This window comes from Pongo pygmaeus, chromosome 7 (genome assembly GCF_028885625.2).
Source record: "Pongo pygmaeus isolate AG05252 chromosome 7, NHGRI_mPonPyg2-v2.0_pri, whole genome shotgun sequence".
In the NCBI taxonomy this organism is placed as follows: domain Eukaryota; kingdom Metazoa; phylum Chordata; class Mammalia; order Primates; family Hominidae; genus Pongo; species Pongo pygmaeus.
The window spans coordinates 86,972,951-86,996,692 of NC_072380.2; the positions used below are offsets into that span (position 1 = coordinate 86,972,951).

General features: G+C 36.9%; 1 protein-coding gene across 2 annotated transcripts in view; it reads left to right on the top strand.

Moving 5' to 3' along the window:
• Positions 1-11,970: 11,970 nt before the first annotated feature.
• The window catches only part of PI15 (peptidase inhibitor 15), a 30,688-nt gene continuing 18,916 nt past the window's right edge, over positions 11,971-23,742 (top strand). Inside the window, exons 1-2 of one of the 2 annotated variants that reach the window (XM_063668915.1) lie at positions 11,971-12,141; positions 12,653-12,993. In XM_063668915.1, coding sequence (XP_063524985.1) covers positions 12,721-12,993 — 273 coding nt within the window. In that variant the 5' untranslated portion in view covers positions 11,971-12,141; positions 12,653-12,720. The remainder of the gene's footprint in view (positions 12,142-12,652; positions 12,994-23,742) is intronic. The other variant, XM_054498430.2, reaches the window with a different exon arrangement.

Consider the following 23,742-nt stretch of genomic DNA (forward strand, 5'->3'; position numbering starts at 1 on the left):
TTATTGTCTTTAACTTTTAGATGTGTAAATAACTGAAAAACCAAAAAGTATTTATTGAGTCTATATTATGTACAGATTACTTTTCTAGATACTATGGGGGCAGAGACGATTATAGTCTTTGTCCACTAAGAAAAAAAAAAAAACATTGCGGTTGTGTAGTAGTTAGCAGATTGATCCACATAAAACAGAGAAGGAATAATAAAGTATTTAGTCAAATACAAAATAGAGTGGTGTCATCTATAGGATAATTCAGAGAAGTGAGATAAACATTGGTTTGCACTACTTCATGTTGTCCCCAAAAAGTTTTGAAACAAAAGACGTGAGACAACTTGTGGAAGTGTTTAGATAGCTTGTAGAAAAGATCTGCAGAGGTGAAGAGAGAATGAGTTTACACCACTGGGGAGACATACTGTGAAGGCTGGATGACAGCACATCAGTGTACAACATGGCTGACTGAATATTTTAAGCCCACGATTGGGACCTACTGCTCAGAGAAAAAGATTTACTTCAAAATATTACTGCTTATTGACAATGCACCTAGTTACCCAAGAGCTCTGATGGAGATGCACAAGGGGATTCATGTTGCTTTCATGCCTGCTAACACAACATCCATTCTGCAGCCCATAGGTCAAGAAGTAATTTTTACTTTCACATCTTATTATTCAAGAAATACATTTTGTAAGGCTATAGCTGCTGTAGATAGTGAATCCTCTGATGGATCTGGGCAAAGTAAATTAAAAACCGTCTGGAAAGGATTTATCATTCCAGATGCCATTAAGAACACTTATGATTCATGGGATGAGGTCAAAACAGTCACATTAACAGGAATTGGAATGAGTTGATTCTAACCCTTATGGGTGACTTTGAGGGAATCAAGATTTCAGTAGAGGAAGTAGCTGCAGATGTGGTTAAAAAAAGCAAGAGAACTAGAATTAGGAAGTGAAGCCAGAAGATGTAACTGAATTTCTCCAATCTCATGATCAAATTTGAACAGATGAGTTGCTTCTTATGGATAAGCAAAGAAACTGATTTCTTAAGATGAAATCTACTCATGGTAAAGATGTTGTGAATATTGTTGAAATGAAAACAAATAATTTATAATATTTCATAAACTTAGTTTATAAAGCAGCATCAGGATTTGAGATAGTTGACATCAATTATAAAAGAATTTCTACCATGAGTAAAATGCTATCAAACAGTATTGCACGCTACAGAGAAATCTTTTGTGAAAGGAAGAGTCAACTGAGGGGACAAGCTTTATTGTTGTCTTATTTTAAGGAATTTCCACAGCAACCCCAAACTTCAGCAACCACCACCCTGATCAATCAGCAACTGTCAACATTGAGATAAGACCCTCCATCAGCAAAAAAGATTACCATGTCGCTAAAGGCTCACATGATAGGGAGCATTTTTTAGCAATAAAGTATTTTTAAATTGAGGTATGCACATTTTTAGGCATAATGCTATTGAACATTTAATATAATATAGTATAGTGTAAACATAACTTTTTATATTCACTGGGAAAACAAAAAATTCATGTGACTCATGTGACTGATTGATATCCACTTTATTGTGGTGATCTGAAACCGAATCTACAATATCTCAGAGGTATACTTGTAGTCTATTCTGCTATTATTGAGTTTGAAGTTGTCTCTTAGAAGGCAGTGTGGAGTATGAGGTTGGAATTTGAGTGAAAAGTTTAGTCTGAAGATGAAGACCTTTAGACAACTTTCTTAGAGAAGGACTATTGAGAGATAAGGGACCCAAGGCATGAGATTTAAGTTAGTGGTCCCCAACCTTTTTGGCACCAGAGACTGGTTTCATGGAAGACAATTTTTCCACAGACCAGGGAGGGGGTTGATTCAAGTACATATTGTACACTTTATTTCTATTATTATTGCATTTTAATATATAATGAAATAATTATACAATTTACTGTAATGTAAGATCAGTGGGAGCCCTGAGCTTGTTTTCTTACAGCTAGATGGTCCCATCTGGGGTTGATGGGAAACAGTGACACATCATCAGGCATTGGATTCGCATAAGGAGTGCACAACCTAGATCCCTCGCATGCACAGTTAACAATAGGGTTCACGCTCCTATGAGGATCTAATGCTGCTGTTGATCTGACAGGAGGCAGGGCTCAGGCAGTAATATAAGAGATGGGGAGCCAATGTAAATACACATGAAGCTTTGCCGGCTCGCCTGCCGCTCACCTCCTGCTGTGCCACCCGGTTCCTAATGGGCCATGGACTGGAACCAGTGGGGGAACCCTGATTTAAGGGATACCAAAAGTTACAAGGTAAAAGTGAGGAGGGGCGAATTAAACTTATTCAAAAACTGTCCTGAAATAAGTAGAACTTGTGAAAAATTTGAGTCATGGAAAAGTAAAAATTGTAGAGAAAGTATACCGAAAAGGCTGGAAAGGGAAGGAATACTTGTAGATGTGATATGCTTCATTGTGAGTGAGATGCCTCCCTTCCACATTTATTTCTTTCAGAAATGCAGTTAAACAAGGTTGCAAGTTTGAAGATTTAATTTTAAGAGAAAAAACGATGTATTTCTCTAAGAATGGGGGTGAGGGATACTAAATTAGACATAGGCACACACACACACAAACAGTGTTGTGAGATAGAAATGAGAGTAAATTTATTCGTTTATTCATTAATTCAGCCCATGCTTACTATTGTGCTAGGTATGTGTCAGCCCAGGGGGAGTCCAGGGATAAATGAGACAGTCTTCTCCTTATCATATTACCTGGTGAAGGAGGTAAGTGTGAAATTAACTGGCGACTATAACTGTATATAACAACAATATTCTTCTAAGCCAGTTGTTCTTGTGGTCCCCAGACCAGCAGTGTCACCAACAACTGAGAATAAGTTAGAAGAACAAATTTTTGAGCCCACTCCAGTCCTACTAAATCAGAAACTCTAAACCAGTTAATGGTGTGTTAACAAGCCCTCCAGGTAATGCTGATAAATGCTCAAGTTTGAGAGCCTCTGCTCTAAGAGAATCGAAAAGGTAAGGCCAATTACAAGGTGTGGGTGGAGTGGGGATTGAGAGGTCCTCGGGGGGCAAATCATCTATGACTTTCAAGGTGTATGTTGGAAGAATTAACTTATGGTATCTGTGTATGGATGCGAAAAGAAGGTGGAAAGTATCATAAATGCATTTTAATATTGCCTTTTGTACACATTTGCTTTGCATTTCTTGACTGTGTCATGAGGGACTCTAAATTTGGGCATTTTCATTGGTGAAAGGGCAGGGAGGGAGGGGGTGAATAGTGGGGAGATTAGGTAGTAAGTAGAATCTTGAAATTTCCTCAAAACACATTACAAATAGTCACTATATATCCATGGATCACCAGCCTAACGCAATGACATCTTCACAATATTCAAGGCCATTATTTCTAGGATATTATATTATATAGCTTATTGTACTATATTTATTTATTTTTATATATCTTTAAATGCAGATAAGGTAGAGTGAAAAATAATGAGTATGATCATAGTTACAAAAATGCCAACATAGTTCCTTCTTCTTCCCTGTCATTCTTTCATTTATTTCCCCTGATTTTCTCTTTTACTTCCTAACTCCTTTCATTTTCCAAGGACTGTTCTCTGACCTATACATTTCTCTTTCTACCATCACTTCTTAAATGGCTAGTACCTGTTCAAGAATTTTATGAGCCTTTAAATATTAGCTATTTTTATGTATAGTATTTTAAGAATATTTTTGAGAGTCTAATGCTCTTTATAGTAATCATAGCTTCCAAAATCTCATGGGATGCAGTCTTTGTTTGCTTCCAAATGTACACACTTTTATCTAATGACTCCTCTATAGTTAGCAACATATGACTAGGGCCTCAGAAGAGAGATTGTCTATTCTGATTTTGCTTTTTTTCCCTTAAATTGATTTCCACTTCTTTCTCCCATCCATACAGACTTCTTACATTTTAAATCAGTTTCCTTGCCTGAGCTAAGATGTACTTACTTACTCACATATTCATTAATGCTCTGGTGTTGAGTGGTTTCTGGACAGAACCTGACCTTCAGTGTATTCTATGTGTTGGTCTCTTCTGTCCCAGTGTAATAAATCCTGACCGTTACTCAATTCCCAGTACAATGTCTCCAGCTCTACAATTTGGTATTTCCAACCAGATATCATTTTAAACTGAACACATGCAAATTAAGCTTCTCATTTTATTCTTCAAATTTATTACCCAAATTCTTGGTCAAATTTTGTTTCCAAGCATCTAGGCTTAGAACTTTTGTAGCATTTAAACCTTATTATGAACCTACTTAATATATCCTGTTTCTTGGATATGCCCAATCACTCTGCCCCCACAAAACACTCTTTTATTTTTGTCTCTGTGCTTAATTTCTAACTATTTCCTTTATGTAGAAGTCTCTGTCTTCACCTCCATCAATTTTATTCTTAGCACCCTTCAGATTCAGCTTAATTTTCATTTCCTGAAAAGAAATGCCCAGTTGACTTAATATTTGCAGATTTCCTTTCATTTTAAAATTTCCAGATGACTTTGTTGTACTACTTAATACATGAGCATATTTAGGTATAAATTCTCTTCTATGGTTTTTAACAGTTCATCATATATGTCTTATTTCCACAGCTAATATATAAGACACTTAAGAACACAGGCAGATGGGTTACCATTATTATTATTACTATTATTGTTGTTATATTTAGTGCTAAACAAATGACTGAAAATAATTAAGAATCTAATCATTGTTTAACAATTGATGATTTATTTAATCATCACTTAAAAGGATTTTTAAGTGATTCTGCTTTGCTCCAAATTAATGGTATATATAGCAACGAGGAAATCGGGTTTTTCTCTTAGATAGAGGTTTGCATCCCAGCTGAAGCATTTCCTATCTTTGTGAATTTGAGTAAATTGTATAATCTCACTAAACCACAGTATTTTTAGTAGTAAAATAGAAATCTATAGAAACTTTCTCAAAGGTTATGAGTTGTCATGAGGATGAAATTTTATCTTAGAAGAGTTTCTGTCATAGGAAGCCTCCATAGGCCATGGCAGCTATTATTTTTATCATTATTTGCTGTCATTAAAGAATATTGAGTAACATATAAAAATAAATCAGAACAATATTAAAAGGAAAAGCAATAATTTAAAATCAGGACCAGCAAGAACACAAATAGATCAGGGACATAAAATCTGAAGGATATGTAGATATGCAATCCAAGAGTGGCAGCTAATGGGACTTTCCCACCAAGTTCATCCAGGCCTTCTTCATAGTGAAATGACTGGAGAGAATTGATGATTCTGGCGAGAGCGCGCATGGCTTTTGGACAGCCTGAGTTTATCTTGGCTGTGTGCCCAGGTTTTGGATTAGAAAAAGGCCATGCTGATATAGCTTTTGTTTATTTATAAAATTTAACAAACATCTTTTGAATGCCTACTATAGGCAAAATCTGAAATGATGCCATGAATAAGTGCGTTAACATCTCTCAGTCTACTTGACCACTGAATATACATCCTATTGGGCTTTATTTTGACATATTCTTGGCCTGTGGAAAACAAATAACCAACCCCTGTGTCACTATTGTTTTTCTTTTCTAGCATCAACTTAAAACACTGGCCAGAGTGGAACTTTATGGCTTATCATTTCTGTAGGGCAACCACATAATTTCTGCATGATCCTAACATCCTGGTCTTTTCCCCTCCACCATATGACCAACACTCATACCCCAACTCCAACCATCTGCCCTTAACGTGCCTTTGGTTTATCATGGGTTTCACCAGATATAACCAATATTTCCTATCAGAATTGTCCATGGATACCGTAACTCATCTACTCACTATGAATGTGATTTTGCATATTTTCTAAGCCAGATGATTATAAATTCAATTATACAGTCTTTCAAACCTATTAAAGCCCAATGGTTCTACAATTCTTTTAGTGGAGAACAGCATAGCTCTCCAACTGGCTATTTTGCTGACAGCAACACAAATGCACTAGCTACTTGAAGAGTTCCTCCAAGCTTATTCTTCTTCAGGGCTGGCAAAGTCCAGATTCATCAAATTTAGTTCAGCTTTGAGATTCTACTTGACTCACCAGACACTTTGCTCTTTTTCGGAGCCTTCGGTTTATTGCCCAGGCTTTCTGAAGGATACCTAGCAAACAGAGAGAAAAAGATGTGTGCATTTTAAGTATTGATTAGAAAACTGAAGAGTGAAGGTTACTCCCTCTTTATCTGGGGCCATGCTACTGTACTGAGGAACAGCCATATACATGCTAATTCAGGGCCTCATTTCCTTCATTGAACTGGAAGATAAAAGGATAGTCTCAAACTCAGTAGAACAAGAAAGTTAGACAAGGATCATTTAAAACATTGAAGGGTTATTTTCAGAGTAAGGCAACTGAATTAATATTAAAGCTCCAGCCAGTTAGAAACTTCTGTAACGTAACCAAACCCAATGAGAGAGATACCAGGCAAACTCAAATATGGTTTCAGTTTTATCTACATCTCCAGTTCTGTTATGTGTTTGGTAGTTCATTGAACATACTTTAATCTGCACTGTTTACCAAATTAATTTCTATTAATTAGTAATTACCTTTTATATTAAAGTTGCAAATGCATATAATTTTCAAAGTCAAATCATTCTATAAAGTTAAAATAAAAAATGCAATAATCCCATGTTGCTCACTCCCATCTATATTTCTGCTTTCAGGAAGCAACCACTTCTACCTCTTTAAAAAATTTTTTATTGGTAGTTAACTCCATATTTCCAAGTAATATAGATATTTCTTTATTTTTTTAGATAGCTATTTTCATTAAAAATACTTTCAAATTTTATTTCGATTTGGGGGTACATGTGAGGGTTTTTTACATGGGTCTATTAAGTGATGTTGAGGTTTGGGGTATGGATGATCCCATCACTCAGGTAGTGAGCATGTACCCAATAGGTAATTTTTCAATGCATGGCTCTCTTTCTTCCTCCGTAGACTCCAGTGTCTATTATTCCTGTCTTCATGTTCATGTGAACTCAGTGTTTAGCTCCCACTTATAAGTGAGAACATGTGGTATTTGGTCTTCTGTTCCTGTGTTAATTGGCTTAGGATAATGACCTGCAGCTGCATCCATGTTGCTGTAAAAGACATGATTTCATTCTTCTTATGCCTGGGTAGTATTTCATGGAGTATATGGACTACATTTTCTTTATCCAGTCCACCATTGTTGGGCGTCTAGGTTGATTCCATATCTTTGCTATTGTAATAGTGCTGCAATGAATATATGAGTGCATGTGTCTTTTCTGTAGAATGTTTTTTTTTTCCTTTGGGTATATAGCCAGTAATGGGATTGCTGGGTTTAATTGTAGTTCTGTTTCAGCTATTTTCCAAAATTTCCCTGTTGTAGCCAGCCTTCAAGATGACCCTCAATAATTCTCAATTACTGGTTCATGGCTTTGTGTAGTCCTCTCTCACACTGAATAGGTTTGAGTGACCCATGTTAACAATAAGATGTTGTGAAAATGCTGGTGTGTGACTTCTACAGGTAGGCCATACAACACATTGTATCTTCTATCTTGCTCCCGCTTGGATCATTCACCCTGGAGGAAGCCAGCTTCAATGTGGTGAGGACGATCAGACAGCTCAATGGAGAGGCCTATGTGGTGGGGTCCATGTATGCTGGCCTCCTGCCAGAAGCACTCAGTTGCCAGTCGTGTGGATGAGTCATCCTGGAAGTTAATCCTCCAGCCCCATTTAAGCTGCATGCATAGGAATAGATTGTAATACATACATATTTTATAAAATTTCTCAAATATTTTGGTAATACAGTATTTTGCCATTTTATAATTATTTATTATATAAATGTATAATATATATAAATATGTAATGATATATATTTATATCCTAAAATATATAATGTGAATTACACAGAGCACTCAAATTTAAAAATATGCTTTGTGTGTTAATAGTCAAGGCTCTTGTAAGGCAGGTCAAGGCAGTTGAACTTGGCCCTGTGGACAATGGAGAGCTAATAGAGGGTTATATGTAGATAAGTTAAATGATTCAGTTTCTTTTATAGAAAGGTAGCTGAAAGCAGTGTGAATAATGGATAGGAGGAGAGTCACTGGAGTAAGAAATATCAGCTAGAAGGTGATTATTCTAATTCTAGAAAAAGATAATGGCATTAACTTTAAGCAGTCACAATAATAATGATAATGATAAAAAGGGTAGATTGGCAAAACAGGTCAGAGATAAAAATACACATGTTTTCCAGAGTTATTGATTGTATGAAACAAGGTGAGAGAGTGAGGAACAAAGGATGATTTGGACCTCTGTCTTAGGGAGACAGAATAAAATAATAGCTTTTTATTTATATGCCACATCACAGTTTATGAGCCCTTTCACATATACTGCATTTTGTTGTTTCAGCAATCTTGTGATGAATTAATATGTATTAAATTAAAAATATGCTTTACATAGTAATCTTGCAAAGGTTCTCACCACTGCTAAATAACTTCTTTGTAAGATGCTGTGTGTTCTTTTCCCGGTGTTTTTTTTTTTTTTTTTTTTGAGACTGAGTCTCCGTCTGTCACCCAGGCTGGAGTGCAGTGGTGTGATCTTGGCTTATTGCAACCTCCGCCTTCCAGGTTCCAGCAATTCTCCTTCCTCGGCCTCCTGAGTAGCTGGGACTACAGGCACTGCCACCATACCTGGCAAATTTTTGTATTTTTAGTAGAGACGGGGTTTCACCATGTTGGTCAGGCTGGTCTTGAACTCCTGACCTCAGGTGATCTGCCTGCCTCGGCCTCCCAAAGTATTTGGATTACAGGAGTGAGCCACCGTGCCCAGCCCATTTTTTTTCATATAAAATGGAGGTTGACTTGTGTTCTCCACTTCAAAGACACTTGGGCATACCTCTATTGTCTTTAGTTCTCTCCATGTTATTAGATAGATCGACTTTTCCAATAGCTGATTCAGGCATGTGTGTAGTAGATTGTGTCTCCGTGTCTCTGAAAGCAAAGTGACTTAGATAGTACTTTTCAAACCTTAATGTGCATATGAATCATCTGAGGTTCCTGATAAAATGAAGATTCTGATTTAGTGGGTCTTGGCTGGACCTGAAATTCTGCGTTTCTAGCAAGCTTCTAGGTGATCTCAAGGGTACTAGTCCACAGAATATATTTCAATTAGAAAAGAATTAGACTAAAGTCAAATGCATATATGGCACATACACACATACATACACACACACACACACACACACAAACACACACACACACACATCAAATTAGCTTTGCTTAAGCAGGTGTACCATTCTGGAATGCTTACATCTGATTTCCATTTTAAAATAACAACCATTTTCTCACAGGTTTCAAGATGCTGCCAAATGTATATGCATTTCTTCTCAGTAATATAACTACATTCCATTTCTGTCTCTGTTGGCAAGCAGGACCTGAAGGTTTCAAAACATGTCAATGGTCTTTTTCAAGAAGAGTCCCCATAAAAAAAAACACCTCATTGTTAGTTGTTCATTAGTAGTCCTCTTACTGACAACTTGGATGTATGCCTCTTAATTTTCCAAGTATTTTAAAATTAAAATTACTTCCAAAGCATTTCAAATACTTCTTCTGGCAATAATATCTGCTTGGAAGCAGAATTCTTAACTCTCCTCCCACAGGTCTTTTCTTTTATGATTCCATAGCCTTGTGGGTTTCCTTAATAGTCCGAAATTCCACAATATAATCCATGTGTGCTGAAAGACATCTGAAATCATTGACATGCCTCAGGGTCTCCGGATTAAGCAACTATCAGCTCTGCCCTTACGTAATTGGGCTCAGAGGTGATCTCCTGTTTAGATGCATCTCAGAAATTCCTTCTCCTCCTCCTCCATCCCGCCACTTCCTGCACTTAGAGGAAATCCATTTTTGGTTTAGACAAGTTTCTCAAGCATCACATTTTTATCCTTATGGAAATATTTCAAGTCAAACCCCAAGAGGTGGACAATACCTCTTTGTGTATATGACAAAGGGTGTAGTCTTAAATATAACTTTCGATTCTTATGAGGTTCTAAGCAAGAACTCAGTCACCCTGGAGAATGAAAGGCTCATGACTGCTGTTCAGGTATTAAAAGTCCTTTAGTTCCTCAGATAGCTGGGAAGCTGTATGAGATATGTAGAGAGTAAAGGCTAATGTGTGCTGCCACTAATTTCTCAAAAAGTCCACAGATCTTAGAGCTGGAAGGCCTACAGAGAGTTTCTCATCTAACTTCTGATTTAATTCAGGAATCCTTAATATAGCATATTTGAGATTCATTGAAGGTGCCATGAATACTTTCCAAAGTGGTGCAACCCTAGTTGGACAGCTCCACTTGTTAAGATCTGCAGCTGTGAACAACCATGTGAATTTCCTCTAGTTGTTCCAATGTTTCATAATATCCTTGCTCACCTCCTGAGTTTATATTATCTGTTTATGCCTTTTCAATTTTACTATTAATTCCTTGTTTAAAGCTCTCAATATTTCAGCTATGGCTCTCCTAAAATGATTTCACTTTAGTTAGGAGTTGAATAGTCATCAAAATGTGTCAAAACCTGAACTTTGGTACATATTACTATAAAGTCTGTATCTCATCACTGTAGTCTGAATTTTAGTGACACTTCTGGTACACCTCACTACTCCCTTAAAGAACTTGATGACGTCTGTCTCACCATAGAATATGAATCTTTTCTCTTCCATTTTTAGGTGCACCAATGAAGAGTTAAACAGTATGCATTTGACCACACATACTACTCGTGATCCAACTGGGAATATATCCTAGGAAACTTGGCTCCCTGTCCAGTGTGCCACATGACCATCATTTCTGATGACTGTAAATTCACATAGTATTTCTTCTGCTGAAACATGTGGGAGACAATCACATTAGCAAGCTGGAAAAAAATCAGTGTAAGTTAAGTAAGTTTCTAAACTGAAGAGTGTGTATTTTCCAGGATTCCTATTGCCACTGACTGTAAATGGTCCACATTTTGTTAATGGGATCATGACGCATTTTGAGGAGGGTCCTTTCATTACAGAGCACCAATGTTCACATTCTTCTTCTTGCTTTGCCTGACATAGATTTTGCCCCTATGACATCCTCCTAACAAGGCACTTCTAATTGTTGGCAGCTGCTGCTGCTGTTAAAATTCTTCATGGCCTCTGTGTTGTGCCCTCTAATACATTTCCTGAGAGGCTGAGCTATTCTTTGCTTAAAATTTCAACTATATGCTCTAAACCTGAAACAGATGTTATCTTGGCTGCTGTCATTTGCCATGAGCTTCTCTATTCACATTTTATACAAGGCAGGTAAAAAGCAAGTAATTTCTGACCTCACTCTGTAGAGAAAGAAAAAAGGGAGAGAAGGTAAAATAAGAGAGAGAAGAAGAAATATATAAAGTACAGGAATGCAGCCACATGGAAGCAGAGAACACAGCCACTTGAGCATCTATTATCCTAATATCATATGCTATAGTTTGGTTACTACCGATTTGCCTGGCATCCCTCTCGAATCATATTTGTGGCCACCCAGATTAACTATGTTAGCTGATCTCTTGATTTAATATCAGCTTGTTCTTTTTAGCTCCCATGTCATTTACTGTCTTAAAAAAATGTACTGCTTGTTACTCAACCGTCTGTTTTTTCATGAACCCACAGTCTTTTTTTTTTTTCTTTGTTTCTTCTTTTTTGTATGGGAACCAGGAACTAGAAAGCATAAAATGAGAGAAATTACTCACAGAAAAGGTGGAAGCCCAGAGAAAAAGGGGTTTGTCTTTTATGGCTTGTACTTTGTAAGCTGTGGGTGTGACTCAATTTCCTCACCACCCACATAAAAAGGTTGCCACCCAATCACTGTTTTTTTTCTACCCCAAACCCCTCCCCTTTGATTTTGGCTAAGAGAGACCCTTAGAAAGACTGCCCTTTCTGGACGTTGCAAACAGTGACATATAAAAGCTGTTAGCTGCTCCTGTAGCCAGCAGCCTTCAAACCTTGCAGAGCTTTGCTCTCAGAGAGTTTGTAATAAGACACACTCCTCTTACAAGAGTTCATGCTACCACATAGCAAAGAACCTTAAATTTTTGGAAGAACAATATATTCATTTTGGCATTGTGCAGAGGTAAGCTATTTAGCTCAACAAGTTTATATTGCATGCATTGATTTTAAAGTATCTCACATTTTTTTAAAGAAATGAGATTGGATTACTATGACTTTTTTGTATGTGTTCTATCACTTGGTGTGTCTATATGTCTGGCAGACATTATCAGCACGTTCTCTGTTGTTACCTGTGATTCATTTTTTCTTCACTTTCAAGGTGAATTTCAATTTCTGAAAATTTCCCGCTGAAAATAAATATGCAGTAATGTATTTTGTGGTTCAGACATTTGGGGCAAATGGTTCACATTCATTTTAGGGTTAGTGGTCATGCTGTTTATTTTTCTCTGCTGTACAAAGTTCCTCTTAGGGGTCTGCCTCATGACACTAAAAAAATGAATAGAGATTCTACTGTAGGTTATCTCCTAGGCTTGAGTTCAACATTTGTTTGGATTTTTGGAGAAAGTCAAATCAAGCAATGCTCCCAAATGATGACTTTGTAAATTCATACCCTCTGGACCTATTTTTTTTCATAGACCCTAACTCTACCTTTCTGCTTTAAAGCAAAGTAAACTCGGTGGCCTCTTCTTCTCCACCCCTCAAAATGATAGCAATCTCTGCCGTCAGCAGTGCACTCCTGTTCTCCCTTCTCTGTGAAGCAAGTGCCGTCGTCCTACTCAATTCCACTGACTCACCCCCGCCAACCAATAATTTCACTGATATTGAAGCAGCTCTGAAAGCACAATTAGATTCAGCGGATATCCCCAAAGCCAGGCGGAAGCGCTACATTTCGCAGAATGACATGATCGCCATTCTTGATTATCATAATCAAGTTCGGGGCAAAGTGTTCCCACCGGCAGCAAATATGGAATATATGGTAAGAAGAATTCTTTTTTTTTTTTCTTTTTTTAAGTTCTGAGTGAGAAAGCTTTATATTGTACATTAGCAGAATCTCAAACGATCACGAGTGTTTATATGTCCGGGTATATGGACTTTTTACATATTTTAACCTAAGGTTCTTATGTGCCTAATAATGTTGAGTACTCTTACATCATAGAATCAGAGAGACAGAGAGGTCCAGAGAGACAGAGACAGACAGAGAGAGAGAATCTATGTAGACTTTCTTCTGTGAGTTCCATAGCTACTGGTGAATTGTATCTTATGTAAGAATCATAGATAAAAAGTGGGGTATGTTGACTGATCACATTTGGAAGGTCCACTTAAAAAAAAGTCACATGAACTTTTTCTGTGCTTTCTTTATCTCATAGTCATATTTATCAGCTATAACATTTCTTGAAAATACTTCTTAAAATTATAGGTTTCATATGCATGATTTATTCTCTGGGTAGGTGTCTTTTCCCTTTTTTGGACAAAGTTCTTACTGACGCTAATCTATTTGTATTCTAAGAGAACATGCTGACTTTTTTCTCCTTGTGATTTAATGCTTTGCCGTCCAGATAACAGTGAAGCCAGTGCATTTGCACACTGTTCCAACTTAACGTGAACACATTTTTTGCTCTTTCTTAAAAATAGACAATGTTTAAATCATTTTACTTCGAAAGTAAAAAAAAAAAAAAGTTAGTATTGAAAGGAAAAAGTCTTGTTAAAATTGTTATTTGGTTTTGAATTTATGTAAGGTTATGATTTAAAGTCCAGCGTCTTACAAGAGCACAGCTTGGAGCCTGTTTAAGGCAATGAAGACCATCAATATGGTATTTCCAAATTGGGGTGAGGGGAGGGGGTACCACTAACAGTTTTATATGTGCTGAATTAAAATTTGGGATTTTTATCATATTCTAGATTCACTTGTTTTATATAAATAAGTTTTATATTAAAAAGTTTGGCTAGTTGCAGATGCCAATGTCACAGGAAAACTAAAGACTTGTTAAACGATGTAACAGAGTCACAGTTCATAGAAGTACAATTTAGACTCTATGAAAATGCATTTTCCTAGAATTTATAAAGAAAGAGAAGATGTAATCAGTCCTGGTGTGTGAGGAGCAGTATAGTCTCATGATTAAGAATATGGGCAATGTAATCTAAATGCTTGGGTTTGAATCCTAGTCCTGAAGTATATGCTGAATGAACTCATTACCACACTGTTTCATTTTCATCATCTCTAATATGAAGATAAAGGTGGTATCTGCCACATAGCTTTGTTGTGAGAAATGTATGAGTTGAGGAGTAATCAGACCAGAGCCCGTCGCTAACTAGATGTTCAACAAACATTAGTTTTGATGGGTTTCTTTGAACTTCTTGTGAAAGGTGCCCAGTGAAAACTCATTCAAGATCTAAGGACAAAAAGTTACCCATACAGAGAAGATGTTTTTAGAAGGCGATGTAAATATATAAAAATTAGATGAACAAATATGTTTTTAAAATTACTAAAATGATGAAATAAATATGCCTAAGATACCATGCAAGCTCAGAAAGGCATAATGTCCCAACTATGAGTTTAGAGAATTTGTAGCAATCACATGACTCTAAAGTGAGAACCAAGACTGCCCAGCCAGCTTTGAAGGTGAGCTCATCTGGGTTCAAATCCTAACTCTGCTGCTTACTTTGTGGCCTTGCACAAGTTATTTAATGTGTCTAAGACCCAATTTATTTATCTGTAAAATGAGAATAACAATACATATAATAACCTATCAAAGAATGCAATTCACTATTTTTATCCTATTGAGGTCAGAGCGTTCACCACGAGGAAAGGCATAGTTAGGTAAACACAGTATAAGTAGGTTGAAAAAAGTCACATTTTTTCTAGCTCTATTTTCCCTTACTTATCAAAAATTAATTCATTCCACATGCATTTATTTAATTGCTTCTGTATGCCAAGGACTTGACTAATTGTTTCCATAGATGATCTCATTTGATAGCTCACATTCTCCGTGTGAGGTTAACATTGTGGTCTTCATTTTACAAATGAAATCACTGAGACCCAGAGATGTTAACGACTAGGCCAAAGTGGTAAGGATAATGAATGGCACTGCTGGAATTAGAATTTAGGTCTGTGTAATTTCAAAGCCCATGCTTCTATTGGGGAGCATCTTCTCATTTGCTGCATTGAGGAAATGCCCCAGGCAGGACCCCTGAAGATGTCAAGGTATCTTTCTTTCCTTCTTTAAAATGCCAGCTGAAGTCCTATAATATTCATGCTCTATGTATTATTCCATTCTTATTTTTTTTAATATCAGAACCACTATATATGATTTACTTTGTAAGAACTAGCTCCAATGCTGATTACATAGTAGATGCTTTGTAAATGCTCCTTAATTCAGTAAAAGTAATGAGAACAGTAAGTGCTAGCAAGCAAAATAGGGCTTCTTTCAAATACTCATGTAAATACTGTGCATACACTTCATTCACACCTGTATTTGCTAATTTAATATTTATTAAATATTTAATATTTGTTGAGCATTGACTATATGTTAGGCTACATAATTGGGGATACATTCATGAGTAAAATAGACATCTTTGGCTCCCTGGGTGGGGAATCAGACAATAAGCCAGGTAAATAAATAAGTTACATAGGATGTAAGATGATAAGGTTATGGAGAAAAATAAAGTGGCTTGTGGTGAGGGTTTGATTTTTAATAAGTGGTCAAGGACGAGTCACTGAAGGAGCCTGGAGGCAGGCGAGGGAGTGAGCCACTCTCAAAGATGAAGGAAGAGTGAGGAGTCTAGACAAAGGCCTGGAGGTGGGAGAACATCCATCAGTTAAGTCAGAAAAATGTGCTCACTTGAGTGAAATCATAAGTTAGAAGGACTCTTTGAGTAAACTGGCCACTGGAAAGAGTTCATCTAAATCCCTCATGAAGACCCAGAGGAACTTGGAGAGAAGTACAGCATAGTAGGTGACTTGGAGATTGAAGCAGGGACTGTAAGTGACTTGAATTCTCTAGGCTAGATGGAAAATGCAGATCTTAGTTTGATACTATTATCTTTAGTTAAACTTGTTCAACATTGATTTGGATTGTGAGCATGTGAAAGACAGTAGAATTCCTAACCTGTTCTATGTACCTCAGAAACTTAGGACACCCCTCACTTGATACCTCACAAATATATGTGCTCTGATCACCAGCTGTGTGTTCAACTTCTCCTCAGTGAGTGATATCACCCAAGGGAACTTAACAGAAGATGGTCTTTGGCTCAGGGCTTCTAATTGCATCAATCTGGTTTGTAATTCCTTTCACCTACAACTCTCTGAGCCTTTTACCACTCCATTTTCTCTCCCTCTAAAGTCTCTTCCTTAGTTTATTCATTTATTTATAATACTATCCTTCAAGCTTTTGATGCCAGAATGCTTCTAATATCCATGACCACAGATTATTTATCCCACTTTTGAGCTGGGGTAGCCCTTCTTGTCTACTCTCATCATATCTTGCTCTCATGAAGTGATTTACAGTTACTTTGTGCATTTCTTGAAAACTTTTTAATTTTGAGCTTTCTGGGTGCTGTGTCTATATTTATTCATTTTTGTATCTCTGTTTTCTTGGGCAATTTCTTGTGTATAGAAAGTGATCACAATCATTTGTTGAATTTAGATGAAATCCTTGTAAATTGTTATGTGTTTATAATTAGCATTAATTTTGATAATATAAATGCCTTAATAGAGTTTTTCTCATCATTTATAATAATATTTGATTCCACACCTGAATTAAAGAATTTTTCTTAAATTCTAAAAAAAAACCATATAGATAGAACTTAAAATTTGCAAGTAAAACTTTTTTACTCTTGGCTTCTGTTCTACAATTAGTTTATTGACTAATTTCCAGAGCTGCTTGGACACCAGCTGTTTTTTATTCTTCCTGAGGGTAGCATAAACCACGACTCTAAACCACAAACCACACTAGTTTCTTAGAATAAGAATTATCTCCAAAAGAATAAAATTGCAAGACCCACACATAGAGTAAAATTTGTAGGGTGTTCTCTGAATTTAAGTCAATTGAATAAATTAATTTGAAAAACTTTGAGGTCCCTCCATGAGAGAAAGAGATCCAAAGAAAACAAACATTTTTGTCTTTAAAGTCTAAACAATGCAGTAAAAACAAAACAAATGGAAAAAAACTCCACTAAGGATATAATTCAGTACAATATACTGCTGTATAAGATTGATGTAATAAAAGAGGTACAGACAAATACCATGGAGGAGTTGAAGAAGGGAGTGATAATCTCTAGTTGGCAGATCATGAAAGGCTCCTTGGAGGAGGAGCATGTGAAATAGATGCTCAGGAAGGGTCAAGGTTGGCTGTTACAGCAGGCAAAGCAATGCATGAACAAAATCTCCAGCAGAGAAAAACCATGACACTTGAGCTGTATTTTTGAAGAGTTTGAGAAAAGGTTGAGGATTCCTTACTCCAAAGGCAATTAGGAAGACTGTGAAAATTTTAGAGAAGGATTAGGGATGCATTTTAGAAAGATGATCCTGGCAGTTGATGGAGCTGATATTGGCAGTGAAAGTGACCAGACAGGTGGTGACTCCCGAGTAAGCAATGCCAATCCTTCAGCCAAAGATAAGGAAGAACCGCACAGCTGCTCCAACATAAAGTGGCAGGCAGGACAACTCCCTGAAGTGTCATGGGTGAGATGGCAGCCTTCACAGATGGTATGGAGTGGTGGAAAGGCAGATGAGGGACAATGTGAATATAATGAAGGAAATGAACTGATCACCTTAAAACTGAAAAAAAAAATGTGTAATGTAATTTTAAGAAGCCAAAATAACTATATTGATAATACAGTATCTATTTTATTTGTTTGATGCCTGCAAATATTATTTGCAGAGCTACAGATATAAGGTTTCCTATAGTTTTTTGGAAAAAATAAAAATACTGGATACCAAATCACAGAAGGTAGTAAAGTTACAGAAAGCATGACTTAAATGAATGAATGGAGAACAGATTAATCCATGCTTGAAAAGAGCCCATGAACTAGTTGCCTAGGATGATAATTTATGACTTGGGAATAAATAAAAATGCTGATTTTGTTTATTTGGGCTTCATGTGGAAGAGAATGTGGAAAAGGTAAACTACTTTTTGTTTTTCTTTCTTCAGTAGTTGATTAAACACTTGTAGTGTCTATCTTTATATATACATGTATATATCTTTTTTTTTAACAAAGCCATCTACCGTCCCACATGGCGCATTTCCTCTCATTTGGGAAGGATAACTCAATATTTTTGCTATAAACATGAGAATTTTAATGTGTATAATGTAAACCTCTCCAATGCATGCTTTCGTGACCACTAGAAGGCCTCCTGAGGGCCTCTGCCAGAAGGCAGTGTACTGAGAACAATTGCTGGCAGGAGGCGTTTTCTCCAGCACATTCAGAACTCTGCATTCCTGCTCTACTGGATGTAAAATCTTTTCAATGTCTTGGCTTCAGAAAGAAACTGGGCACATTTTGTAGGAATTTTCTTCCAAGGTGCACGTTGCTTGGTATCACTTTGATACGCCTGAAGAAGGTAGTAACCTTAAAGGTTCTTGCCTTTTGTTCTGCTCTCCCCATAGGGAGCCAGCCAAAGGTAAGAACATTTTGTTTGTCACCATTTTCAATATAGGCTCTTAAAAATGCAAATGTAAAAGCAGTAACAGGATGTGATTTGAAACCTCAGCATCAGGTGGCAGGCAGAAAAGCTGTGAATCACAGGTAGGCCACACAGGTGGTGACTGTATTTCCGAGTATTGGACACAGTTTTTTTGGTGGAAAATGATATTTGACCAAATGCAACATTGTAGAAAAGTAATTTTATTGTGTTTCTGTTGAATATTTATAGAGCCTAGCATCATGTCTGCTCCACAGAGAATATGCAGTAACTACTCAGTAACTATTTGTGGAATAATTAAATGAGGTCCTTTAATTTTTTCTGGTTAGTGTGTGACTGTGGTGCTCTGGGGGGCAAGAGTTGTACAATGTTCAAGCACTCACTCCATAATTTTTACTCATGTGCCTGGCACTGTGTGCTGAGGGAGTCAGTGGGGAGCAAAGGGACTCTCTTTGGTAGGAAGTACTGTGAACAGACAAGTCAGGTGCAAGGCAGTGTGCTAAATGCTGAACTAGGATAGATACAGGGTTCTTTGGAATCCCGTGGGAAGACCTAGCTCAGATGTGGAGTGGGGGTAAGAAGGTAGGGAAGGCTTCCAGAAGGAATGATTTTAAATAGAAAATATACAAAATAAATAAAGTTATACAGGTGTGAGTTAAGGAAAGAGGGATCTGTAGTGGGTATAGGAGGATGTTCTAAGAGGGTATGTAGTACACTCGAGACATGGATAAAAATTCATTGAGGCTTGGATTAGTGTAGAGAAGAAAGAGTGATGTTTGATGAAGTTGAGGAAGGCACCCAGAAATTTGTTCGAATTTCATTTTAAGATCCAGGGTAATCATTGAAGGTTTTAAGCAGGGAAGTTATATAATCAAAGAAGTGAATAAAAGATGCAGTCAAGAGGCTATTAGGATAGTCTAGGTATCCTCAGCTATGTTTAAGGCAATAAGGATATAAAAAAAGCATAAATTAGAGCCGTGAAATATGTAAGGTACAAATCCATAGGAGTAAGTGGTTTACATGATGAAGTAGAATGAGGATTTATATGATGAGGCAGCCAAGGAGGATGCCTCCGTTTTTGACAAGGACAATTAACTTTCTCTGAGTTAGAGAACACAAAATAAAGAGCAGAATTCTGGAAGCCATTAGTGGCTGCAGGTTTATCACCCAGGACACACAACTCTGGAGGTTGAAAAAAGTAGCTAGTATGGGGGAAGGAACATTCTTCTACTACAAAGAATTTTGGATGGGTATATCCTTCGGTAGTCAAAATGAAGCACTTTGCATCATAGAGGTTGGGTAGTGTCATGGAGACAGCATAGATGCATTATTTTATACCTGGGAATCTACTCAACAAATATGCAAGAAAATACTCCCCTCTGTTTTTTTAATGGTGTCAAGAATTTAGTATTTATGAAAACCATTTACCATTAAATAGCTGTGAACTTGAGGTATTTGCTTGTCTGTAAGAATTTCTGAAGAATAGCATGAAGTGGGCACAGAAGATATAAACTAACAGTTTAAAATGGTCAAGAAAGATGTTTGGCATGAAATGCAACCTAGACTGAGGCTTGGAGGGATGGGATTTGAATTCTTCCAGTCTATGTTATCCATAGCATCTAAAATCAGGTACCAAGCATTTTTCTTAACACAAATGTGGAAGAATGCCCAACACATTACCCAACAAGACTAAACTTTTCATAAAATCTCTTAAAATTTCACACCACGTACTCCAAACTGAAGCAGTCCAAAAATGTTACTCAAGGACACAATAATGTTTTCTAGTAAAAAGTGCATCAAATTCACTTTTCATAATTTAGTTAAATATGAACATTCTACCAAATCTATCTCTCTGCATTCCAGAGAGATCATGTTTTCAGCAGGCCGTAGGTAGGCAGGAAGGCGTTTGAATCCTTCTGACCAAGTAGGCATTAGCAAGATATGAGGTTTGCAGGAGTATCACAGGAGAGTTCAACAATCTAAAAATTAGTTATTAAAATATACCATTGAGTTGGTGAAAACAATTAAACACATGTAGAAATCTCTTCCTGGCTTATAATTTTAATATTAAATGATAGCTGGTGGGTACTATAGTTCCCTAGAAAGTGGGATGATTGTTAGACTCTATCAACAAGTGGTCTTAAAATTTAAAGATAAAACACGTATTAAAGAGGGATCTACAGAGATGAATTAATATGTTTTAAAACGTCTAAAATGTTCTCTAATTTTCAGCTTCTTTTGCCTGTAAGCAAGCTCCTTAGAATCTCCTTATAATTCTGTTTCTGATTATCTAGTTGCTTCAGGGTTTGTCCATTTTCACTTTACCTGATTGCCTGGTTAGTTGAGATTAATTCTTGATGTCTCTTAAACTTCAGACTGCCAGATAATGTGATCAAAAGTGCACCTCACTGCTTTTCATTTTAGGTGACTGACTCTACCACCATTCCCAAATCTCCAACAATAATAATAGCCACCATTAAATACACCTTTGCCCTGCTGGAGCTGTGCTAAATACACTTCAGTCACTATCTCATCTAACCCTCTCAAGTCTTGAGAGACGAGATAATTTTCCTCATTTGGAGATAGAGAATCTTAAGTTTGGAGAGCGTAAGTAACTTCCCCAAGGTCATAGAGCAAGTAAGTAAAAATGTTAAGAACACAATTCTATCTGACAACAAGCCCATGCTTTAAATCAGGGGTCTCCCCAATTCACAGGCTGCAGACCAGTGCCCATCTGTGGCCTGTTAGGAACTGGGCTGTGCAGCAGGTGAGCGAGCATTACTGCCTGAGCTCCACCTCCTGTCAGATCAGTAGCAGGATTAGATTTTCACAGGAGTGTGAACCCTACTGTGAACTGTGCATGAGAAGGATCTAGGTTGTGCACTCCTTATGAGAATCTAATACTCTAAAGCCTGATGATCTGAGATGGAACAGTTTCCTCTCAAAATCATCCCTCCCCACATTCCTCCCTGGAAGAATTTTCTTCCACAAAATATTCCTGGTGCCAAAAACACTGGGGAGCACTGCTTTAAGTGGCAATGTAAAGTACCTGTTCCTCTTTCTGTGTTCATCTCTCCTGTTTCTGAGCCCTTTGGATAGAGAATTTCCCTACATGCATTTCATCTGAGGATATTGCTGAATGTTAGAAAGAATTTCTTCATGTGGAATCAAATCTTTCTCTTTGTATTATTTATACCCTTGGAAATCATACAGAAAAACTCACAGGCTAGAGCATCCAGTCTCAGAATGGATATAAAGAGGGAAGAAAACCTCTATGTCATAGATCCTCGACTCAGTGGATCCAGTCACCAAACCCCTTCTTAGCCTCAAGACCCTTTGTGTTAAACATCTACACACACAATCCGTCCCATCCAGAAGATGCCAACATAAGCTGTCAGGGGAGGCTACACAAATACATTTGATTTCTGAAGATCCTGGAAAAGGTAAGAAGTTTATCATTAAGGAAATGGAAAGTCAAGGCACTCCCCACCTGCCTTTTACTCCACATATGCACGCATGAACAGTGACAGTGAGATCATCTTGGGACCTGGAAGCTGTGCGGCCCTGAGCAAGGAATTCCCATCACTGGTTGCACTTTCTGGTTGGGTTACAACATGTATGTGTTCTTCTGACCATGAGATGCCTAGAATTTATGTGACAAATTACTCTCCAATTGCTCTACTTCTGTGGAGTTAACTTGGCAGAGTCAGTGGGCACATTCTCCTGATGATTCACATTCTCATGAACTAAGCTGCTTGTAGGTCACATAAATGTGTGTTGTAAATGCAGACGATGTTGTTATAATGGAAAGGGATTCATTTTTTTCATCTTTGTTTCATTTATATTCACTGCTGCAGTAAAATCATGCAGTCTTATGGATTGAAATACCACTTATATGCTGATGAGATTTCAAATTATATTTATAGGCCTCTCAGTTGAATTTTAGACTAATTTATTCTCCTACCTACTTTTCCAAAATCGAGCTCCAGATATTCACAACCTTACCCCCATCCCTTCAAATCTTACTTTAGAATTTTTTTATCTTTTTAAAAATTTTGGATTTTCAGAAAGTTTCATACAATTTTCACGTGTTACATTAGGTATTTCAACCAATAAAGCCATTTAGAGTTTCCATGAACATAGAACCACTTTGCAAGTACACATTCAAGGTCTCCAACCTTGAATTTTTGATTTGATAGATTCAGGATTGAGCTAGACATCTGCCTTCTCAAAAGTTCCCTGGGAGATTCTAGTGTTATTTCCCTAGTGAGAACTCTAAAATGTGCTTTAAGATCATGGTTCAGGATTCCAAACCAAGTTGAGAAAAATATTATATGGTTGAAATATCTACTTATCTATCTATATACTGAAAGAATTAACAGGTTAAAGCAAAAATTATTCTGGGGATAATTTCCGTATTATCACATAATTTCACTTGACTATTCATTCAGCACCTACTTCTAGAAAACATGTGAGCACTATGGGTGAGCCATAGATATCTACAACAGGGAATGAACCTTACTTGGGAATGTGCTTTATTGACTAAGAAAACTTCAAAAGAAGCAAATTTGTTGTTTTCAAAGCACCTAACCAAAATATGGTTTCACAGTGCACATTTAATGATGCATAGACTTAGAGCACTGGAAATTTTATTCCTTGACTTTTTTAATCAACAAGCTATTTAAATACTCTTTCTCAAAATTCTATTTTTCTTTCATCTATTCCTTCATTAATTTATCTACTAAGGCTGTATTGAGCACACTCTTAGAGTTTCTTTCAATAATCCAGATAACAAATGATGATGGCTTTGACCAAGGTGGTAACTGTGGTGGTGGTGATCAGTGGTTATAGTCTAGATATATAGTATTTTGAAGGTAGGGTCAATGAAATTTGCTCACTGAGCAGATATAGACTATAAAAAATAGAGTAGATGACTAGATTTTTGGCCTGAGCAATAAAGAACAGCAACCAGTAAACTTTTTCTGTAAAGGGCCTGATAGTAAATATGTTCAGCTTTGCAGGTCTTATGGTTTATGTTGCAACTACTCAACTCTGCCTCTGTAGCAGGAAAACACCATAGACAAC